The sequence below is a fragment of the Entelurus aequoreus genome, linkage group LG27 (genome assembly GCF_033978785.1).
Source record: "Entelurus aequoreus isolate RoL-2023_Sb linkage group LG27, RoL_Eaeq_v1.1, whole genome shotgun sequence".
Classification (NCBI taxonomy): domain Eukaryota; kingdom Metazoa; phylum Chordata; class Actinopteri; order Syngnathiformes; family Syngnathidae; genus Entelurus; species Entelurus aequoreus.
Genome location: NC_084757.1, coordinates 6178448 through 6204301, shown reverse-complemented (window position 1 = coordinate 6204301; position 25854 = coordinate 6178448). Strand labels below are relative to the sequence as shown.

The window sequence follows — 25854 nt, the reverse complement described above, 5'->3', positions numbered from 1 at the left end:
TGCGCTTTAGTTCCTACCTGTTGTTTCTGTACATCCCAATAGGGAACAGATGTGGATTGTAAAGAAAAGAAGAACGCGACCAAGGACTACGGTCCGTTTGAAAAAATCCAAAAAAACTGCCATACTGTGGAGGTGACTTTTCCTGTTTTATCGACAATTTCTTCGTTTTTCATTTCTCTTCTCGCTCTGTGCAGAGAATCAACAGCGAGACAACCAAACTTGATGGTTGACACTGTTACGCAATTGGCCGTTTAGCGTGTCCCTCCAATTTCAGGAACACTTCCTGTTTTGCTAGCTTACCAGACCGCGAGTGGCTTTGTTCATGCTGTATTCTGTGCGGGTTTTTTCTGACTGAAAAATATATTTTTATCGAATGTTTTATACTGATAGTGATTACATGTCTATCGTGATATATATTGATATCGTTTTATCGACCCAGCCCTATCATTACCAGGATTTCGCAGGCCACAAAAAATGAATGGTGGGCCTTGAGTTTGCCACCTGTGGAGTACAAAAGCCAAAAGCAGTGAAGTTGTCAGGTTGTGTAAATGGTAAATAAAAAGAGAATACAACAAATCCTTTTCAACTTATATTCAATTGAATAGACTGCAAAGACAAGATATTTCATGTTCACACTGACAAACTTTGTTATTTTTTCCAAATAATCATGAACTTAGAATTGAATGGCAGCAACACATTGCACAAAAGGCATTTTTACCAGTGTGTTACATGGCCTTTCCTTTTAACAACACTCAGTAAAGGTTTGGGAAGTGAGGAGACACATTTTGGAAGTGGAATTCTTTCCCATTCTTGCTTGATGTACAGCTTAAGTTGTTCAACAGTCTCCCGTCTCATATTTTAGCTGCCACACATTTTCAATGTCTGGACTACAGGCAGGCCAGTCTAGTACCCGCACTCTTTTACTATGACTGTTGTAACACCTGGCTTGGCATTGTCTTGCTGAAATAAGCAGGGGCGTCCATGAAAAAGACATTCCACTTTTCATCACTTCATCTTAAATGAGCCCGGCGGCATTTCTGGGTGTTGTTGATAAATGGCTTTGGCTTTGCATAGTAGAGTTTTAACTTGCACTTACAGATGTAGCCACCAACTGTAGTTACTGACAGTGGTTTTCTGAAGTGTTCCTGAGCCCATGTGGTGATATCCTTTACACACTGATGTCGCTTTTTGATGCAGTACCGCCTAAGGGATCCAAGGTCACGGGCATTCAATGTTGGTTTTTAGCCTTGCCGCTTACGTGCAGAGATTTCTCCAGATTGTCTGAACCTTTTGATGATATTACGGAGCGTAGATGGTGAAATCCCTAAATTCCTTGTTGAGAAATGTTGTCCTTCAACAATTTGCTCAGGCATTTGTTGACAAAGTGGTGACCCTCGCCCCGTCCTTGTTTGTGAAGCTGCTTTTATACCCAATCATGGCACCCACCTGTTCCCAATTAGCCTGTTCACCTGTGGGATGTTCCAAATAAGTCTTTGATGAGCATTCCTCAACTTTCTCACTCTTTTGTGCCATCTTTTTTGAAACATGTTGCAGGCATCAAATTCCAAATGAGCTAATATTTGCCAAAAATACCAAAGTTTCTCAGTGTGAACATGAAATATCTTGTCTTTGCAGTCTATTCAATTGAATATAAGTTGTTGTATTCTCTTTTTATTTACACAAGGCGACAACTTCCCTGCTTTTGGGCTTTGTATATCAAGACAAACGCAAAGCTTTACACACATGGCAAATGTAGCAAGTCATTACAAACAACATAGACAAGAATAACTCAACTCTGCTTCTTGGTACTTCTTGAGTTGTGCAAGTTTAAAGGGGGCCAAAAAAACATCTTAGAAACATGTCTCAGTATCCACGCACCTCTGCCTTCTCCCCGAGTAGTTCTTCTTTGACGGCTCTCTCTTCTTCTTTGGTCATCCTCTTCTCGTGCTTCTTGAAGTACTTCCTCTTCCTGGCCTGCAGGTTGAACCACGTGTAGGCGAAGGCGCGGACTTGCGGCAGCAGAGCCTCGATGAACGGATGGAACTCATCCTGCGAGACAAAGACACGGTCAGAGTCCGCCTCGCAGATCGGCTTTAAACTCCTACCCAATATGTACAGTTTGGAAAACCAGCGTTTTGGGGGAAAAAAGTATGTCCCTGGACTTTATAAGGCATGACAGTGGCACACATATGTGCATATTTGACTTTTTTTCTTCAGAAAAAGAGATTGTGTGAAGTCAAGAGTCACCTTCTGAGCTAGTATCCCAATACTTTTGGCTCACTACTTTATTTCTTCACACTAAAAACATATACAGGTGAAACTCCAAAAAAATTTAATATCATGCAAATGTTAATTTATTCCACAAAATAGATTTACAAGGTGGAAGTAATATAAGATAGGCTTGATTACACTTTTTCATTTTGACGATTATGGTTTAGTTTATGGAAACCTCTAATTAAAAATCTCAGAAAATTGGGGGTTTTCAAAACATGATCATCAAAATTATAGCACATTGCGTGTAATGAGTAAGGGTGTAACGGTACGTGTATATGTATTGAACCGTTTCAGTACGGGGTTTCGGTTCGGTTTGGAGGTGTACCGAACGAGTTTCCACACGGACATATAAAGTAGCCAACTTAGCTAAAGTCTTAACAAGCTGCTCCGCTTTCTGCCTCTGTCTCCTACACAGCACCCACACAACCATCTGATTGGTTACAAACAGAGCGGTAACAGCCAATCAGCAGTGTGTATTCAGAGCGCATGCAGTCAGTGCTTAGTGTTTAGCAGGTAATCGTCAGGCTGCGGACTCTCCCCAAATGATAATAAACACCTCCCAGTCAACTACTAGTAACATCACTATGAGCCCGTTGACCTTCTAGAAATATAAAAGGCAGCTCAGCTCGCTCGCAGTCCTGGCTTGAGGTGAAGGCTAATTCGCGTTTAGCGTAACGTTAGCTCATTTTGCGGTGTGTGTGCATGTTTGTGTGTTAGTGTGTTACGGACAGCAAAGCCCTGTCTGTCTGTTATTTCACTTTACCTTTTTCTGTGTTGATTGAGCTGTGTTGAAGCAGCAAAAAAGGACATGATGTTAAATGAAGAGTTTCTTCTGTCTCTGATAGTTGATATAATAATGTAAGTGCATCATTAAGCCTACATGAACTCCATGGTGTTCAGGGATGAATAGTCTCTCCTATTGCTATTGTACCATTTTTTTCAGCTATAGTTACATGAATCATTAGTAATGCAGCAGCCTAGTTTTGAATGGCAGGGTCCCTGCTATCACATGTTGATAAAAATATAACATTTACATATTAAAAATCAACTACAGGCTTCCCAAATGCTGTAATAAATTAAGCATTGAAACTGTTTAATGTTGCACTTTTTATATGTAGAAGAAAAGTTTTGTCATTTTATTTAATCCGAGCAACAACTTGAGGCAGTTTAATGTTGATTAACGCGGGCAGAATTATTATAGTGTTCCCAATGTTAAAAGGATAAAGCCATTGTTTACAAATTTGGTAAATAAATAACCAAAAAAAATTGTATTTTGTTGTTTTCTTACTGTACCGAAATTGAACCGAACCGTGACCTCTAAACCGAGGTACGTACCGAACCGAAATTTTTGTGCACCGTTACACCCTTAGTAATGAGTTTATATCACATATTAGGTCCATTTTTGAAGTTGCATTGCTGACATGAAGGAACTTTTGCAGGATATTCTAACGTTTTTGAGTTTATGCTTGATCTTATTAGGAAACTATGTTTTAACAAATATCGAGAAACACGCCTTTGCTTGGAAAGTGGTAGTATGTTAAGTCAGGTGAGACTACACTCACACACACACACACACACACACACACACACACACACACACACACACACACACACACACACACACACACACACACACACACACACACACATCATGACTTGTGGGGACCAGCCTTTCTACAGTTGTGGAGGCATAATAGCCCTTTGAGACACTTGTGATTTAGGGCTATATAAATAAACATTGATTGATTGATTGATTGATAATAAAAATGGTGCAAAATGTCCACTGGCCAGTTAGCTCATACACGTCTTTAAATCTCTGGATTGATGAAGTCATGTGCTCATCATTCTTACTGGGGACCCTGGGGAAAAAGACTTCATATGGTTCATTGGGACCACATTTTTTAAATAATTTTGCATAATTCACACAAATTTGTACGTGACTACTGAGGACCATTTAAAAAAGAAAAAAGTTCAAAGTAAATATGACATGATGGTCAGAATACAGCACTACAGCTGTCCTCTTATAGGAAGTTTCACCACTTAAATGTTAACGCAAATCCTGCATCTTCTGTGACATTACTGAAGACTGCTATTTAGCACTAATGAAGTTGTCTGCTACTCCAACTAGCCTATATAGAAGCATGGAAAATTCTGAATGTGAATCATACTTGAAGGTAATAATGTTTTATAATCATGCTGTATGAAAATGGCATCCCAAGGAACACTAAACCAGAAAATATATTAGTTTTAACTAGGGATGTCCGATAATGGCTTTTTGCCGATATCCGATATGCCGATATTGTCCAACTCTTTAATTACAGATACCGATATCAACCGATACCGATATCAACCGATATATACAGTCGTGGAATTAACACATTATTATGCCTAATTTGGACAACCAGGTATGGTGAAGATAAGGTACTTTTTAAAAAAATGAATCAAATAAAATAAGATAAATAAATTAAAAACATTTTCTTGAATAAAAAAGAAAGTAAAACAATATAAAAACAGTTACATAGAAACTCGTAATGAATGAAAATGAGTAAAATGAAGTGTTAAAGGTTAGTACTATTAGTGGAGCAGCAGCACGCACAATCATGTGTGCTTACGGACTGTATCCCTTGCAGACAGTATTGATATATATTGATATATAATGTAGGAAGCAGAATATTAATAACAGAAAGAAACAACCCTTTTGTGTGAATGAGTATAAATGGAGGAGGGAGGTTTTTTGGCTTGGTGCACTAATTGTAAGTGTATCTTGTGTTTTTTATGTTGATTTAATAAATTTAAAAAAATAAATTTAAAAAACGATACTGATAATAAAAAAAACGATACCAATAATTTCCGATATTACATTTTAACGCATTTATCGGCCGATAATATCGGCAGACCGATATTATCGGACATCTCTAGTTTTAACTAAGGATGGATACCATACAGAATCACAGTACTATTAATGCCAGGAAAACAAATGTTTCACTTTTCAAGAAAATTAATTTTCTGACTAAGCAGTAAACATGTTTAATTGGCCTTAAGCTTAGAAATCACTTAGGCATCTTCAGAATGGATCTGACTATCATTTCAAAAGGTTTCCCTTTAGGAGACCTGTCTTTTTGTCCCCATACCGTCAGAGGTCCCCTAAAGGTGACTGTGTAAACAGAGCCATGTCCCCATTAAGTAAGCATTGCCAGAACACGCACGCACACACACACACACACACACACACACACACACACACACACACACACACACACACACACACACACACCGACTGTTTGAACAAGCGGAGATGTGAGTTTAAGATGTGACGTATGTAAAACATGTGACTGCTGAACACACAACTTGTGCACGTGTGCATGTCTTCTGTGTTCACACACCACATTTTCAGCATTTAGACCTGTGATTCTCAAAGTACAGTGTTTTATTTTCCAATATTCTTTTTTTTGTTGTTGTCCTGTCCAGCTACTCAGGCAAATCATATACTGTAGTTGACGTAGGAGCCCATATTTGCTGTACAAATGTACTTTACAAAAGAGAAGTGTGGGATACTTCTCTTATTTGTATTTGACATTATTACATGGATTTATATTCATGTTTGGCACAGCAACAGGAAGGGAGAGGGGGAAAAAAGAAGGTAAACAGAGGAGTAAATTGCGGGGACAAGAGGGGGATAAGACAGACAACAACAACAATAGAACAGCATCAGCAAATACAATATGCATACAGATAGGATTTGAAAAGTGATATCAAAGAAGCAGTTGGTGAAGTAAATATTAATAACACAGAAATGAGGATGAACATTATTACACTACAAATGGAGCAATACAAATATCAATAGAAATGGCACTATTGATAATGAACAATATCAATAATTGACCTCTATTATCAACAATACAATTGTTCAAATGCAACATACATATACGTAATGATCACTTGAAATACAAAAGAAAGCAGAAAAATGGAGGGCAAGAAAGAGAAGCGAACTTTATCAACCTTGTAGATTGTTATAGTAACAATAGGTTAAGCTTTGTCAGTGTGCCATGTGTTATACCCAGTTTACCCTAGGGCAACAACGTTAATATATGTTTGATGAAACATGATTATGTGCATGAGTGTATGTATGCATAAGTACTTGTATATGTACAGTATGTGTATATGTATGTTTGTACAGTGAATGTATATGTACATGTATGTGTATGTTTGTACAGTGAATGTATATGTACATGTATGTTTGAACAGTGAATGTATATGTATATGTATGTTTGTACAGTGAATGTATATGTACATGTATGTGTATGTTTGTACAGTGAATGTATATGTACATGTATGTGTATGTTTGTACAGTGAATGTATATGTACATGTATATGTATGTTTGTACAGTGAATGTATATGTACATGTATGTGTACGTTTGTACAGTGAATGTATATGTACATGTATATGTATGTTTGTACAGTGAATGTATATGTACATGTATATGTATGTTTGTACAGTGAATGTATATGTACATGTATATGTATGTTTGTACAGTGAATGTATATGTACATGTATGTGTATGTTTGTACAGTGAATGTATATGTATATGTATGTTTGTACAGTGAATGTATATGTACAGTATGTGTATATGTATGTTTGTACAGTAAATATATATGTACATGTATGTGTATATGTATGTTTATACAGTGAATGCATATGTACAGTATGTGTATATGTATGTTTGTACAGTGAATGTATATGTACAGTATGTGTATTTGTACAGTGAATGTATATGTACAGTATGTGTATATGTATGTTTGTACAGTGAATATATATGTACATGTATGTGTATATGTATGTTTGTACAGTGAATGTATATGTACAGTATGTGTATATGTATGTTTGTACAGTGAATGTATATGTACAATATGTGTATTTGTACAGTGAATGTATATGTACAGTATGTGTATATGTATGTTTGTACAGTGAATGTATATGTACATGTATATGTATGTTTGTACAGTGAATGTATATGTACATGTATATGTATGTTTGTACAGTGAATGTATATGTACATGTATGTTTGAACAGTGAATGTATATGTATGTGTATGTTTGTACAGTGAATGTATATGTACATGTATGTGTATGTATATGTACATGTATGTGTATGTTTGTACAGTGAATGTATATGTACATGTATGTTTGTACAGTGAATGTATATGTATATGTATGTTTGTACAGTGAATGTATATGTACATGTATGTGTATGTTTGTACAGTGAATGTATATGTACATGTATGTTTGTACAGTGAATGTATATGTATATGTATGTTTGTACAGTGAATGTATATGTACATGTATGTGTATGTTTGTACAGTGAATGTATATGTATATGTATGTTTGTACAGTGAATGTATATGTACAGTATGTGTATATGTATGTTTGTACAGTGAATATATATGTACATGTATGTGTATATGTATGTTTATACAGTGAATGTATATGTACAGTATGTGTACATGTATGTTTGTACAGTGAATGTATATGTACAGTATGTGTATTTGTACAGTGAATGTATATGTACAGTATGTGTATATGTATGTTTGTACAGTGAATGTATATGTACAGTATGTGTATATGTATGTTTGTACAGTGAATGTATATGTACAATATGTGTATTTGTACAGTGAATGTATATGTACAGTATGTGTATATGTATGTTTGTACAGTGAATATATGTACATGTATGTGTATATGTGTATTTGTACAGTGAATGTATATGTACAGTATGTGTATATGTATGTTTGTACAGGGAATGTATATGTACATGTATGTTTGTACAGTGAATGTATATGTACAGTATGTGTATTTGTACAGTGAATGTATATGTACAGTATGTGTATATGTATGTTTGTACAGTGAATGTATATGTACAGTATGTGTATATGTATGTTTGTACAGTGAATATGCGTGTGGATGTACAGTATGTACCGTGAGTGTGTATGTATGTACTGTATTTGTGTATGTGGGAGCGTAGGTACCTCTGTATGTGGGTAAGTACCAATGTGTGCGCCTATGTACAGTATGTATTAATGAATTAGTATAATTGTGTATATGTGAGTATGTATGTGAATTTGTATGGACAATATATTCGTCTATTTTCCAATATTCAAACACAGTGTTACTGTTCAAACTGTGTGCAATGTTACAGTGTCCAAAATATACTTGTTAAATAAACCTTTGCCTTGTTTTTAATGACTACTTAGGCCTGCTACACTACTGTGTTTTAATGTTGGTCTTTATGAAGGTACATGCGAGAGCCAAGAAGTGTTTTCTGAGCTGGTACTTGATGGGAAAAAAAGTTTGTGAACCACGGATTCAGTAGTCGCATTTTCAGGCTGTAAAAACACAGATTTGAGACTGCTGGCCGATGTTTACATTTTGTTTACACTTGAAATAACTGTTGACACTTGTATGTTTGTACTATTGCTCATTTGTTAGTAGAGTCGCACCTGTCTATAGTTGATCCAACAGGGCAAAGGCAAAAAGTCCCTGAGCATTGAGTGGAGGCCATGTGAGCAACATCAGACGTGCACACTGTGGCTACACCTGCAGCACACCTGGCCCAAACCTCACTAAATAACAACTTACATCTCCAGCCATACATCCATTTTATACCGCTTGTCCCTTTTGGGGTGGCGGGGGGTGCTGGAGCCTATCTCAGCTGCATTCGGGCGGAAGGCGGGGTACACCCAGGACAAGTCGCCACCTCATCGCGGGGCCAACACAGATAGTCTGCTATACTTGATATTTTAGTCCACAAAATGTACTGTAATTCATCCATCCATTTTCTACCGCTTGTCCCTTTTGGGGTGGCGGGGGGTGCTGGAGCCTATCTCAGCTGCATTCGGGCGGTAAGAGGGGTACACCCAGGACAAGTCGCCACCTCATCACAGATTTACTGCAATTTTAGTCCACAAAAAGGTTGAGGGAAAGTAAATTCTTTTAGATGACTGAAATACATTTTCGTCACGAGACTATGACTAAAAGTAAATTAAAAACAGCTGTCAAAATTAACAATGGTGCCTTCGTTTTTTTCTCCAGGGGACTTGGCAACCCTAACTGACTTCTCTATTTGCATTGTTCACAGTATCATCTTTTGACTCTCACTTAAAGGGAGAACAGAGGAAAAACTGCCTTTTGACTAATTGTGGTGCAGAGTGTCTCTAAAGCAGGGGTCACCAACGCGGTGCCCGCGGGCACCAGGTAGCCCGTAAGGACCAGATGAGTAGCCCGCTGGCCTGTTCTAAAAATAGCTCAAATAGCAGCACTTACCAGTGAGCTGCCTCTATTTTTTAAATTGTATTTATTTACTAGCAAGCTGGTCTCGCTTTGCCCGACATTTTTAATTCTAAGAGAGACAAAACTCAAATAGAATTTGAAAATCCAAGAAAATATTTTAAAGACTTGGTCTTCACTTGTTTAAATAAATTCATAAATTTTTTTACTTTGCTTCTTATAACTTTCAGAAAGACAATTTTAGAGAAAAAATACAACCTTAAAAATGATTTTAGGATTTTTAAACGCATATACCTTTTAAATTCCTTCCTCTTCTTTCCTGACAATTTAAATCAATGTTCAAGCAAAAAATGTTTGTATTATTGTAAAGAATAATAAATACATTTTGATTTAATTCTTCATTTTAGCTTCTGTTTTTTCGACGAAGAATATTTGTGAAATATTTCTTCAAACTTATTATGATTAAAAATCCAAAAAATTATTCTGGCAAATCTAGAAAATCTGTAGAATCAAATTTAAATTTTATTTCAAAGTCTTTTGAATTTCTTTTAAAATTTTTGTTCTGGAAAATCTAGAAGAAATAATGATTTGTCTTTGTTAGAAATATAGCTTGGTCCAATTTGTTATAATTTCTAACAAATTGTAGATTGGATTTTAACCTATTTAAAACATGTCATCAAAATTCTAAAATTAATCTTAATCAGGAAAAATTACTAATGATGTTCCATAAAATCTTTTTTTAATTTTTTCAAAAAGATTCGAATTCGCTAGTTTTTCTCTTCTTTTTTTTGGTTGAATTTTGAATTTTAAAGAGTCGAAATTGAAGATAAACTATGTTTCAAAATTTAATTGTCATTTTTTTCGTGTTTTCTCCTCTTTTAAACCGTTCAATTAAGTGTAAATATCATTAATTATTAATAATAACATAGAGTTAAAGGTAAATTGAGCAAATTGGCTATTTCTGGCAATTTATTTAAGTGTGTATCAAACTGGTAGCCCTTTGCATTAATCACTACCCAAGAAGTAGCTCTTGCTTTCAAAAAGGTTGCTGACCCCTGATCTAAACTAACACATAAGTTGTTACTCTTGTTCAACAGAATGTTTACAAGCCAGTTAACTTCGCAGGAGTAGAAACATCACAACACTTCAATCAACTTTGTTACTCAAGTTGCACTCTGAACTCTAGCCGTGACGTCACTTCCGAGTTTCCAAAGAAGCCTTTCTGCCTGCAGTGTCGCGTCGAACAAAACAAAAAAGCACCGACTCTTCTTTTTTTTGTTTGCCTTTGTTTACCTGACACAGAGCAAGAGGAGACCACATCATGTTGGAAGGGAGCAGTTAGTAGCGCGTCATCGCCTCCTCTTCCGCCCCGAGTCCTCAGATGACTCCGCGTCTTCGCGCCATATTAGGGGACGCGGCGGGAACGGTCGGGATGGCGGGAAAAAGAGGAGAGGGAAAAGTTGATAATGGCGCCGAGGAGCGTGTCACGTCCACGCAGGAAAGAGGCGAGTTGGAATGAGAAAAAAACAAAAAGCGAGAAGAGGGATGACGTGGAGGGAGCCCATCCCAGAGAAGTCACTTAAAGCTGCAGATTCACGTGCTGCGATGTTACTAAACCTCCACAGGACGTCTCAATCACGCCACAAATATCATTTCTTTCACTTTCATTTCTTTTGTGCTTACAAAACTTCCACCCCCGCACTTTGCAAAATAGCCAGTCATTCAGTAACAAGCACTCCAGTTTCCTTAAACTTAAACTTGCTCAAAGTCACATTTTATAAGCACACAAACATAACAATAACAGCAAAGGTTATTCATGTTACTAGAAGTGGTTTTACAAAACATTTTTAAATTATTTAAAGTGGTAGGGATGTAAAGTTAAAGTAGCAATGATAGTCACACACACACTAGGTGTGGTGACATTTGTCCTCTGCATTTGACCCATCCCCTTGTTCACCGCCTGGGTGGTGAGGGGAGCAGTGAGCAGCAGCAGTGGCTGCGCCCGGTAATCATTTTTGGTGATTTAACCCCCAATTACAACCCTTGATGCTGAATGCCAAGCAGGGAGGTAATGGCTCCCATTTTTATAATCTTTGGTATGACTCGGCCGGGGTTTGAACTCACAACCTACCGTTTAGTCAATGTCAGGTTGTGACGTTGATTTGACCGTTGAATTTTGGTCATTTTTCAACCAGTACTCTACAACACAACTTCAACGAAACAACATGCTTTTTGATGATGTTTAATCAATGTCAGGTTGTGACGTTGATTTGATCGTTGGATTTTGGTCATTTTTCAACCAATATTCTACAACACAAATACAACGTTGAAACAACATACTTTTTGACGACATTTATTCCCTTGAATTTTGGTCATTTTTCAACCAATATTCTACAACACAAATACAACGTTGAAACAACATGCTTATTAACAACATTTATTCAATGTCGGGTTGTGACGTTGATTTGACCGTTGAATTTTGGTCATTTTCCAACCAATATTCTACAACACAAATACAACGTTGAAACAACATGCTTTTTAACGACGTTTAGTCAATGTCAAATTGTGAAGTGGATTTGACCGTTGAATTTTGGTCATTTTTCGACCAGTACTCTACAACACAAACACAACGTTGAAACAACATACTTTTTGACGACATTTATTCCCTTGAATTTTGGTCATTTTCCAACCAATATTCTACAACACAAATACAACGTTGAAACAACGTGCTTTTTAACGACGTTTAGTCAATGTCAGGTTGTGACGTTGATTTGACCATTGAATTTTGGTCATTTTCCAACCAATATTCTACAACACAAATACAACGTTGAAACAACATACTTTTTGACGACATTTATTCCCTTGAATTTTGGTCATTTTTCAACCAATATTCTACAACACAAATACAACGTTGAAACAACATGCTTATTAACAACATTTATTCAATGTCGGGTTGTGACGTTGATTTGACCGTTGAATTTTGGTCATTTTCCAACCAATATTCTACAACACAAATACAACGTTGAAACAACATGCTTTTTAACGACGTTTAGTCAATGTCAAATTGTGAAGTGGATTTGACCGTTGAATTTTGGTCATTTTTCGACCAGTACTCTACAACACAAACACAACGTTGAAACAACATACTTTTTGACGACATTTATTCCCTTGAATTTTGGTCATTTTCCAACCAATATTCTACAACACAAATACAACGTTGAAACAACGTGCTTTTTAACGACTTTTAGTCAATGTCAAATTGTGAAGTGGATTTGACCGTTGAATTTTGGTCATTTTTCGACAAGTACTCTACAACACAAATATAACGTTGAAACAACATACTTTTTGACGACATTTATTCCCTTGAATTTTGGTCATTTTCCAACCAATATTCTACAACACAAATACAACGTTGAAACAACATGCTTATTAACAACATTTATTCAATGTCGGGTTGTGACCATGATTTGACCGTTGAATTTTGGTCATTTTTCGACCAGTACTCTACAACACAAATACAACGTTGAAACAACATGCTTTTTGATGATGTTTAACCAATGTCAGGTTGTGACGTTGATTTGACCGTTGAATTTTGGTCATTTTCCAAACAATATTCTACAACACAAATTCTACATTGAAACAACATGCTTTTTAACGACGTTTATTCTATATCAGGTTGTGACGTTGATTTGACCGTTGAATTTTGGTAATTTTCCAACCAATATTCTACAACACAAATACAACATTGAAACAACATACTTTTTAACGACGTTTATTCAATGTCAGGTTGTGACGTTGATTTGACCGTTGAATTTTGGTAATTTTCCAACCAATATTCTACAACACAAATACAACGTTGAAACAACATGCTTATTAACAACGTTTATTCAACGTTGGGTTGTGACGTTGATTTGACCGTTGAATTTTGGTCATTTTCCAACCAATATTCTACAACACCAATACAACGTTGAAACAACATACTTTTTAACGACGTTTATTCAATGTCAGGTTGTGACGTTGATTTGACCGTTGAATTTTGGTCATTTTCCAACCAATATTCTACAACACATATACAACATTGAAACAACATGCTTTTTGATGATGTTTAATCAATGTCAGGTTGTGACGTTGATTTGACCATTGAATTACGGTCATTTTCCAACCAATATTCTACAACACAAATACAACGTTGAAACAACTTGCTTTTTGACAACGTTTATTCAATGTCAGGTTGTGACGTTGATTTGACCGTTGAATTTTGGTCATTTTTCAAGCAATATTCTACAACACCACTTCAAGGAAACAACATGCTTTTTAACAATGTTTCACACCCAGGAATCATTTTTGGTGATTTAACCCCCAATTCCAACCCTCGATGCTGAGTGCCAAGCAGGGAGTAACGATAAACGTCAAATGACAAACCGTGAGGTAACTCCCCACGGTTAGTATTACCCTTTTAAATGGAAATCATCCTGATTAGAAACACTTTTATAAACACTGCTCCTTTAGCTACTGGAGACGCAAGCTAATGCTAACGTGAAAACAAGAGACATGAACGTCTTTCTTCATTAAAAAAACGACACTGCCCAATCTGAACTGTATAAACACATTACCGCCTGAGCAATTAAGGTATGTAATTGTGTACAATGAACCTACAGGCTGTGCTCGCTGACACATGGATGGATACTCCAAGCAACATGACAACAAAAAGTGAATTTGCGTGACGTCACCCAACACACGTTTTTGCCTTTATCTTAAAAAAAACCCCACTAACACATTAGTACATATTAAAATGCATAACATGGCTCTTAAGTATAAATAACAATATTATTATATAACATATTTCTTCTGCCAAAAAAATCATATTGTGTGGCTATTTTTATATTGTATTTAATTTGTATTTGTTTTTTTTTAAATACAACTTGGGGACGGCGTGGCGCGGTTGGGAAAGTGGCCGTGCCAGCAACCTGAGGGTTCCTGGTTCGATCCCCACCTTCTACCAACCTAGCCACGTCTGTTGTGTCCTTGAGCAAGACACTTCACCCTTGCTCCTGATGGGTCCTGGTTAGGGCCTTGCATGGCAGCTGCCGCCATCATTGTGTGAATGTGGCAATAGTGTCAAAGCGTATTTACCAAAGAGTATTTATAAGTTTTGTATGAGTACATTCTACAATATGGTGACAATAACTGTGTTGTGAAATGTTCATGTTGTTGCACGCCTATTGCACAATACACAAAAGCATTACCAGAGAAGCAACTCAAATATTTCAGTCATGTTAAATAGACCAGGAGTATCCAAACCACAGCCCGCGGGCCAAATGCGGTGAGCCGGTATCTCCAATTTGGCCCGCGAAACAAAGGCAGGCTTTAAACTTCAATATGCAACTCATCATCGGGGAGTGTTTTATATTACATTTTAATACCCGGGGATCTGAGGGGTGGCCACTTGCCGTCTGCCTGTGGACAATGTAACAAACTCATGTCAGTGACCATAACAATATTGTCTTGACTTTACAAGCACAGCATTTATTTATATGACCCAATCCAAACAACCTTTCCTAGTCATGATGCAGAAAAAAAAATTCAACCAGCACAAAAATTTGACAAATATGGTCACACCTAACACAACCTGTTTACTGAGCTTTGTGGATATTATTTTAAAAAAAACATCCCATCACCATAAAATTGTTTAAATTACAATGATTTAAATCCAAAAATGCTTAATACTCTCTCCACACTTATCCATGTTTGACTTTCAGCTGCTTGGTATTTCTGATTGATTACAAAGCTTTAAAGAGGTAGTCGCGGAAGTAAAGAAGGTAGGAGTTGAACTTCCACATACTCTTAATATTCAATTTTAATAATGATTAATTATATATCCATTATAGCATTATAATGTGTAAAACACACACACACATAAACATATATACAGTAAATCTATATATATATCCATCCATCCATTTTCTACCGCTTGTCCCTTTTGGGGTCGCGGGGGGTGCTGGAGCCTCTCATATATATACATATATATATATATAAAATATATATATATATTTAAAAAAAAAAAAAATATATATATATATATATATATATATATATATATATGTATATATTATATATATATATTTGTTATTATCATTATTTATATATATATATATATTTACATACATATACATATATACCCATTTATATATATATATATATATATATATATATATATATATATATATATATATATATATATATATATATATATATATATATATATATATATATATATATATATATATTTACATACATATACATAGCTGGACAAATCGCTATCATTAACCAACAACAACAAAGCTACTGCGCGTGTTATTTTTTCTACACTTAAACACTTAATTGTGGCCTACATAACATCTAATATGGTTTGTTGCTCAGCATTTTTGCATAGATTGTTTTATAGACCGTCTTCACGCCGCTTTCTGACCGTCTTCACGATGCCACGTTTTGCAGGCGGTCATATTTTTCCGGTTGAAATCCTCTTCCAGGCCGACCCCCCCCCTTGACTGTGTCCCGTCAGCCATGTTGTACTTTTTGCAAGTTAAAACTATGCGCTACTTTTCCTTAAAATGGCAACAGCGAAGGATTTAAGCATGCATGTGCACGTACGAGCCAGTCTGCCCCACAGGAGGAACTTATTGACTACAACGACAGACTACAACTGAATAAAAATAGTGGACCATTTACCATGAATTGATTAACGTGGACCCCGACTTAAACAAGTTGAGAAACTTATTTGGGTGTTACCATTTAGTGGTCAATTGTACGGAATATGTACTGTACTGTGCAATCTACTAATAAAAGTTACAATCAATCAATCAAAAGGACTCACGCAAAGCTCGTCTAGTATACCTCGACCATATATGACAAAACTAAGACAAAATACAGCACCTACGTCTCAAATTCCAAACGACTCGTTGGAGCAAGTTAGGAAGAAGGCAAGATTGTTTTATAAATACCTCCATCATGCCTTCATGGTTTGATTTCCCTTTTTGCGGGACTTATCCCAAATACACAAAAACATATACCGACAGGTAAGAAAAGTTGGTGTTTCATTATAGGCCCACTCTAACACTTCATACTTCTTTTTACACTTGAATGGCACATGTTAATGTCAAAATGTGACAAACGGTGCCTGTAAACCGTACAAAGTGTTTAGAACGGCCACGGTTTGAGTCAGATGATTTCCATTACCTACGATATGGGAAACATTTCCAAAGTAAAAGCAGCTCGCAGGTTTGTGCAACATTGTGACGGCCATACCAAAATATCTGAGCCATGCCAAGTGGAACGTTCATTTGGCCACAAAATGACTCGCGCTGTCGTCGTCTCCAGAAGCCTTTTCTACAACATTGTTGCAAGTATGCGGTGAGTGCTTCAAATGTTTTGTTATGCTGCCTGCAGAACCTGGAGGAGCAATAAAACCTTGATGGGCCCACTCAGCTCTTTTAGCCAGAGGTGGGTAGTAACGCGCTACATTTACTCTGTTACATCTACTTGAGTAACTTTTGGGATAAATTGTACTTCTAAGAGTAGTTTTAATGCAACATACTTTTACTTTACGGATAAGCGGAAGAAGGTGGATGGATACTTTTACTTTTACTTGAGTATATTTATAGAGAAGAAACGCTACTTTTACTCCGCTCCATTTATTTACATTCAGCTCGCTACTCGCTACTGATTTTTATCGATCTGTTAATGCACAATTTGTTTGTTTTGGTTTGTCAGACAGACCTCCAAAGTAGGATCTATGCATGCCTGCGTTCCACCAATCAGATGCAGTCACTGGTGACGTTGGACCAATCAAACAGAGCCAGGCGGTCACATGACCGTCACACGTGGACCCCGACTTAAACAAGTTGAAAAACTTATTGGGGTGTTACCATTTACTGGTCAATTGTACGGAATATGTACTGTACTGTGCAATCTACTAATACAAGTTTCAATCAATCAATCAAAAGTGTGAAAGAAAATAACACTTTTATTTCAACCGTACCTCTCTCAAAAGCCTAAATACTGACCGCACAGTTCCTGTCTTCACAATAAAAGTGCCGCTCCATCGCGCCTGCGCTAACAAAATAAGAGTCTCCGAAAGCCAGCGCAAACAAGCTAGCAAGCTACGGAGTTTGCCGCCAATGTATTTCTTGTAAAGTGCATAAAAAGGAATATGGAAGCTGGACAAATAAGATGCCAAAAACCAACCACTTTCATGTGGTATTAGACAGAAAGGAGGAACTTTTTTTCTCCTCCATTTGAAAACGTGGGCGTTATCATCACTGCTGTCTGATTCCAATCAATGTAAGTCATCAGAATCATACCAACTTATATTCTTGTCTTCATGAAAGAAAGGAATCTATATGTTAAACATGCATGTATATTCATTAAAACACCTTTAACATGTCAACAAAAACGGCAAAATAAATAAATATAAATCATATACTGTATATATAAATGTATGTATATATATATACATATATATATATACACTACCATTCAAAAGTTTGGGCTCACCCAAACAATTTTGTGTTTGAGCCTTCATTTCTAAGAACAAGAACAGACTTTCGAGTTTCAGATGAAAGTTCTCTTTTTCTGGCCATTTTGAGCGTTTAATTGACCCCACAAATGTGATGCTCCAGAAACTCAATCTGCTCAAAGGAAGGTCAGTTTTGTAGCTTCTGTAACGAGCTAAAGTGTTTTCAGATGTGTGAACATGATTGCACAAGGGTTTTCTAATCATCAATTAGCCTTCTGAGCCAATGAGCAAACACATTGTACCATTAGAACACTGGAGTGATAGTTGCTGGAAATGGGCCTCTATACACCTATGTAGATATTGCACCAAAAAGCAGACATTTGCAGCTAGAATAGTCATTTACCACATTAGCAATGTATAGAGTGTATTTCTAAGTTATCTTCATTGAAAAGTACAGTGCTTTTCCTTCAAAAATAAGGACATTTCAATGTGAAACCAAACTTTTGAACGGTAGTGTATATATATATATATGACATGTGTGTGTATGTATATGTATATATGAGGTAGATCACCTCGACTTGGTCATTTATTAAGTAATTGATTAATGTTGAAAAACTTATTCGGGTACCATTTAGTGGTCAATTGTACAGAATATGTACTGTACTGTGCAATCTACTAATAAAAGTTGCAATCAATCAATCAATGAATGCCTACTGAGCCTATGGTGCTGTTATGTTATTGTGGCTCAATTTGCCTTAAATTTTTTTATTTTAATGTATTATTATTTAATATATCTTATTGTTTTAGTTGCTTAAGAGATATTCCTGGCTCTGAATTTGCTCATTGTTATTTTTATGTTTTTGTGCATTATTTGTTGGCGTCATCATTAAACGAACAGGTTACTCATCAGTTACTCAGTACTTGAGTAGTTTTTTCACAACACACTTTTTACTTTTACTCAAGTAAATATTTGGGTGACTACCCCTTACTTTTACTTGAGTAATACATCTCTAAAGTAACAGTACTCTTACTTGAGTACAATTTCTGGCTACTTTACCCACCTCTGCTTTTAGCAGATGTGAACGCGTGCAAACAAGTTGTGATCTTGAATGCACCTTGTACTAAAACTATCCATGTATGTATATTAGTAGTATTTATGATGGAGTGTGGAGGTTCAAATAAACATTTTCACTTCAAGCTGTAAACTTGGCCTTTGTCTTTGTGTGCTACTTCTTATTAACGCCGCATGACGACGGCGGCTCTTTGTCCAGCTGTGCGCCGGGATGAGAGGCCCTCTGTCGGCCACAGACTCTCCCTCAGCCCGCTGAGACAGTCCGAGTGCGGCCATTTTCTGCTGAGTAACAAGCCGACAGTTGGAGCCCGGGTGAACTTCAACTTGGCCTTCTTTCGCCCGAACACGCTCCAAAAGTCAACCCGGAGCCTCCAAAGTGGTCTTTGCCTCACTCATACGCGAATCCACGGCGAGCTCGAGTCCCCCGCAGCACCGACATCTCCGCTTTACCACCGTGCCGTCCCTACTCCGGACACCCTTAGAAAAAGCAACACATCTAACTTGATTGATATTCCTGGGGGACTCGGGCAGCGTTTGGCGTTGAACAACAACTAGCCTCAATTTAGGTCGTGTTTGGCGACATTCGGCGTCAACATGAGAAAGAAAAAAAAGACTGAAAGCGAGAAAATACCAAGTTTTATAATCGTTTCAAACGCCAACTTCCGCCATGCGAGGACGGTGTGACGAGCAGTTCGCCGGCGACTCCACTCTTAAAGGGGATGTTTTATCATGCTCAGGGTTGTGTATCGCCAGCGGGGTTTCAACCGAATTCCACTTTAGATCCTTAGTGTTTTAAAAATGTGAGCGGTCGTGTTGTATAAGCAGCGTGGCTCCGCCGATGTGCACATGTTGTTGAATGTGCTGTATTGTGAATGAAGTTTGGCAGACGCCACACGGAGGCAGTTCCCAACTAAACATGGGACATTAGAGACGAGAGAGAGGGGGGAGACACAGCAGACGTGCTGAGCACAATCTTTCGCAAAAACTCGTCTCGTTGCCCCTTTTTTATTTATTTTTGGTCACCGGAAAGAGACGTTCCGGGACTCGGAACAGCTTGTATGTCCTACCATGTCCGAACTGAGCCGCCAGCCGAGGAAGTTGAAGGTTTGTCAACGCCGGCTCATCTCCAGCCGCCCTCCCGTTTCACTCCATGGTCACCGCCGCGATGGTGTCCGGGCCAGAGGGGTTTATTTTTTTTAGTCCATCCTCCACACGCTCCACGACCAGAACCGTCCCGCGTCAAGCCCCGTCCGGCACCCGCTTCCCCCGCCCCCGCCCCCTCCCTCCTCCCCCCTGGCAGGCTGCGGCAGAGCAGAATGGACGTTCACCTTTTTCTCTTTACCTCCCCCAGGAAGTCTCCTGCTCCTTCTCTGCCCCGAGTGCAGCAACTACACCACCCACCATCTCACATTCACATGCACTTTACTAGACGTGCATGAAGAGTCACATTCACATGGACTTTATTAAACGTGCACGGAGAGTCCACTATCATTGGGAGGGATGATGTACTTACTGTACATGCCCCCTAACTTACTGTACATGCCCCCTAACTTACTGTACATGCCCCCTAACTTACTGTACATGCCCCCTAACTAACAATGTTTTGCAACCTTTTTCTCTTTGAAAAAATGCGGAGGCACACCACCAGCAGAAATCATTAAAAAAAATTAAACGCATCCTTCCATTCATCCATTTTCTTCCGCTTATCCGAGGTGGGGTCGCGGGGGCAGCAGCCTAAGCAGCGAAGCCCAGACTTCCCTCTCCCCAGCCACTTCGTCTAGCTCCTCCCGAGGCGTTCCCAGGCCAGCCGGGAGACTTAGTCTTCCCAACGTGTCCTGGGTCTTCCCCGTGGCCTCCTGTCGGTCGGACGTGCCCTAAACACCTCCCTACACTGCAAAAAGTGAAATCTAAGTAAGATGACATATCTCAAATAAGGGTGATATTTGCTTATTTTCTGTCTGATATAGAGATTTATGCGTTAAAAATGTAATATCGGAAATTATCGGTATCGGTTTTTTTATTATTGGTATCGGTTTTTTTTAATGTTTTTTTTTTTTTTTTTCATTAAAAAACACAAGATACACTTACAATTAGTGCACCAACCCAAAAAACCTCCCTCCCCCATTTACACTCATTCACACAAAAGGGTTGTTTCTTTCTGTTATTAATATTCTGCTTCCTACATTATATATCAATATATATCAATACAGTCTGCAAGGGATACAGTCCGTAAGCACACATGATTGTGCGTGCTGCTGCTCCACTAATAGTACTAACCTTTAACAGTTAATTTTACAAATTTTCATTAATTAATAGTTTCTGTGTAACTGTTTTTATATTGTTTTACTTTCTTTTTTATTCAAGAAAATGTTTTTAATTTATTTATCTTATTTTATTTGATTCATTTTTTAAAAAAGTACCTTATCTTCACCATACCTGGTTGTCCAAATTAGGCATAATAATGTGTTAATTCCACGACTGTATATATCGGTTGATATCGGTATCGGTTGATATCGGTATCGGTAATTAAAGAGTTGGACAATATCGGATATCGGCAAAAAGCCATTATAGGACATTCCTAGTCTGATAAGATCATTCTTCTCACTAAGCAGATTTTATGTTACAGTGTTTTACTTGTTTTAAGTGTTTTAGTCCTTGTTGCTGAGATGTGATGAGCTATATTGAGTAAAACATGCTTGAAACTAGAATATCAAGTGTTGCAAAGCTGTGTCATCAACACTCACAAGTATAAAACTACTTTTTTAAAGTCATCATTTCTTATTTCAAGCATGAAAAAAAAAAAATCATGACTTTGACACAATTGTGTCTCATAATTAAAACAGATGACAGCCAAATGGACTTTGCTGTTTTATTCTCAATGAAACAATAGAAAATAGGTACTCATATAGTAGTACAGTTGGCACAGTACAGTAAACTGACAGTTAATATTTAAACATTTCAAACATATTTTAACAGAAATAGTTCATGCACATTCAGATAAATTATTCAAAATTACAATTAAGAATATTGTGGCCGGGGGCGGGGCTGTATATATGCGCACTAATTGACTGAAAGAGCACGCACTTGGCGCGATGATGTCATGTTGTCGATGGAAACATGCATTTTTAGACAATATGATTTGCCTGAGCGGCTAGGAGACCCCGAGAGTAACAAGCGCTTGCCTTGTTGCCTTTCCATTAACAACAATAAACTAGTTTTTAGTGTAAGTTTGCTGGTTTGAAGACATGTAATTCAATCATTATGTCAAGATAATGGCACTAGCATTTACTTCATTTAACAATATTTTTCAACATATTGAGCAAAAAGGTCTCCATTTTTTTTCTACCAAGAAAAGTGCACTTGTTATTAGTGAGAATATACTTATTTTAAGCTATTTTGGGGTTCATTGAGGTTAGCTGATTTGACTTGTTTTGGAAAGTCTTGACAAGCCGAATTTTCTTGTTCTATTGGCAGATCATTTTGCTTAGTTCAAATAAAATACCCCTCATTTTTTTCTTGTTTTTGAACACTGACTTTTTGCAGTGTAGGGAGGCGTTCGGGTGGCATCCTGACCAGATGCCCGAACCACCTCATCTGGCTCCTCTCCATGTGGAGGAGCAGCGGCTTTACTTTGAGCTCCTCCCGGATGGCAGAGCTTCTCACCCTATCTCTAAGGGAGAGACCCAAACTCATTTGGGCCGCTTGTACCCGTGATCTTGTCCTTTCGCTCATAACCCAAAAGCTCATGACCATAGGTGAGGATGGGAACGTAGATCGACCGCTAAATTGTAAATTGTCTTCTTACTAACTGTCATTGCTCAAAAAATATAATGAATCAAAATGAATGTTATGAATTATTGGCCGATTCAGAGCTCCAATTAGTTCACATCAAAAATTCCATTTGAAATATTTTTTGGGGGGGAAATATGGCATTTTCTGTGTGTTTGCCATAAAAAAAACAAAGTTTACCTTTTCAAAAAATGCATAAAACAAACATGTAACAATAATAAAAATGTATAATTGACGGATAGATCTAGGGACTTAAGCGTTGAAAGTATCACTTTTATACGTTGGGCCCTTTTGGAATTGTAGTGGGACTTTTTTAAACTGTCATTGCTCAAAAACTAATAATGAATCAAAATATATTTTGTTATGAATTACTGACCTATTTCAAACTCCAAATACTTCACATTGTCATGACTGGGTCTATGGCGTGGTTTGTTCTCCCAGAAGGCAACGGAAAATTGGCGCGTGCGAGACGTGAATTTCAATACGTGTTTAATTTTAACAATTAAAAAAAAGGAATAAACAAAAAGCGCTCACAGCGGAGGTAAAAACTTGACTATGGAAACAAAAGGCGCGAACAAAGGCGGAAATACAAAACTTGCACAAAGGCAGAAACTATGAACAATAAAACAAAAACACTAACTGTGGCATAAATGAACAAAACTTACTTGGCAAAGAACTGTGACATGACATGAAGTGGCGGGGTGAAAAAGTGTGAGGTCGCCAGGACGAACAACAGAAAAACAATGGACTTAAAGGCCTACTGAAAGCCACTACTAGCGACCACGCAGTCTGATAGTTTATATATCAATGATGAAATCTTAACATTGCAACACATGCCAATACGGCCGGGTTAACTTATAAAGTGACATTTTAAAATTCCCGGGAAATATCCGGCTGAAACATCGCGGTATGATGACGTATGCGCGTGACGAAGTCCGAGTAACGGAAGTTATGGTACCCCGTAGAATCCTATACAAAAAGCTCTGTTTTCATTTCATAATTCCACAGTATTCTGGACATCTTTTGCAATTTTTTTAATGAACAATGAAGGCTGCAAAGAAGACAGTTGTAGGTGGGATCGGTGTATTAGCAGCGGACTACAGCAACACAACCAGGAGGACTTTGTTGGAACGCTAGCCGCGCTAGCCGCCGACTTCACCTTGACTTCCTACGTCTCCGGGCCGCCAAACGCATCGGGTGAAGTCCTTCGTCCTTCTGCCGATCGCTGGAACGCAGGTGAGCACGGGTGTTGATGAGCAAATGAGGGCTGGCTGGCGTAGGTGGAGAGCTAATGTTTTTAGCATAGCTCTGTGCGGTCCGGTTGCTAAGTTAGCTTCAATGGCGTTGTTAGCACAGCATTGTTAACCTTCGCCAGCCTGGAAAGCATTAACCGTGTATTTACATGTCCACGGTTTAATAGTATTGTTGATTTTCTATCTATCCTTCCAGTCAGGGGTTTATTTCTTTTGTTTCTATATGCAGTTAAAGCAAGATGCTATCACGTTAGCTCGTAGCTAAAGCATTTCGCCGATGTATTGTCGTGGAGATAAAAGGCACTGAATGTCCATTTCGCGTTCTCGACTCTCATTTTCAAGAGGATATAGTACCCCAGGTGGTTTCAAATACAAATCCGTGATCCACAATAGAAAAAGGAGAGAGTGTAGAATCCAATGAGCCAGCTTGTACCTAAGTTACGGTCAGAGCGAAAAAAGATACGTCCATCACTGCCTCTCAAGTCCTTCACTGTAACGTTCCTCATCTACGAATCTTTCATCCTCGCTCAAATTAATGGGGTAATCGTCACTTTCTCGGTCCGAATCTCTCTCGCTCCATTGTAAACAACGGGGAATTGTGAGGAATACTAGCTCCTGTGACGTCACGCTACTTCCGCTACAGGCAAGGCTTTTTTTTAATCAGCGAGCAAAAGTTGCGAACTTTATCGTCGATGTTCTCTACTAAATCCTTTCAGCAAAAATATGGCAATATCGCGAAATGATCAAGTATGACACATAGAATGGATCTGCTATTCCCGTTTAAATAAAAAAAAATCATTTCAGTAGGCCTTTAAATAACACAGACATGATTAACAACAGGTGCGTGACTCAAAACGTGAAACAGGTGCGTGACATGACAGGTGAAAACTAATGGGTGACCATGGAAACCAAACAAAACAAGGAAGTGAAACCAGGAACTAAAAAGAGAGTCCAAAAACCAAGCAAAACATGGCCAAACAAAAACATGATTAACACAGACATGACACACATCAAATATTCCACTTTGAAAAGTGTTGGGGGAAAATGTTGCATATTTTGTGTTTTTTCGCCATAAAAAATAAGGTTTTGACATACTCCTTTTAGCTTAGGGGCCACATGGAGGACAATCCATCCCCAAGTGGTAAAATCATGGCATGATAACTTAAAAATTAAGACAAAATCAGATTGTTTTCTTTGTTTAAAAATAGACCAAACACATTCTGAAAATGTACAAATCATAATGTTTTTTTGTATACCCACATGTTGCGGTTAATAGTATTCTGTCTTAATTTGTCATTATTAACGATGTGAGTTCATCAATAAGTGGAATTAAATCTGGCAGAGTTATAAAATGCTCCCATTGGTGTAGGGATGACACTCGAAACCGGTTTTCCTGGTTGTTTGATAAGAAAAGAACCGAGTCCTCGGACTCGAATCCCTTTTTGAGAACCGGTACCCGTTATCGAGACCACTATAGTAAAGGAAAGAGTTGATTCTTTATTCGAATCCCGTCCCGACCAGAAATGCTCCGTGTGACATCACAAGAAATGACGTCACGTAGCTCAGTCATTAGGCGCAGATAGCGAAAGCAGGAAAACAATGGACGGGAAAAAGCGCTCCAAGGTGTAATAAAGTTCAAAACAAAAGCTATAATCCATCGAATAACTTT

General features: G+C 37.7%; 1 protein-coding gene across 1 annotated transcript in view; it reads right to left on the bottom strand.

Annotated features, from left to right (window-relative positions):
- Positions 1-25854, bottom strand: part of nfic (nuclear factor I/C) — an 82297-nt gene that overhangs the window by 31085 nt on the left and 25358 nt on the right. The window contains exon 2 of the mRNA XM_062038753.1: positions 1879-2049. Coding sequence (XP_061894737.1) covers positions 1879-2049 — 171 coding nt within the window. The remainder of the gene's footprint in view (positions 1-1878; positions 2050-25854) is intronic.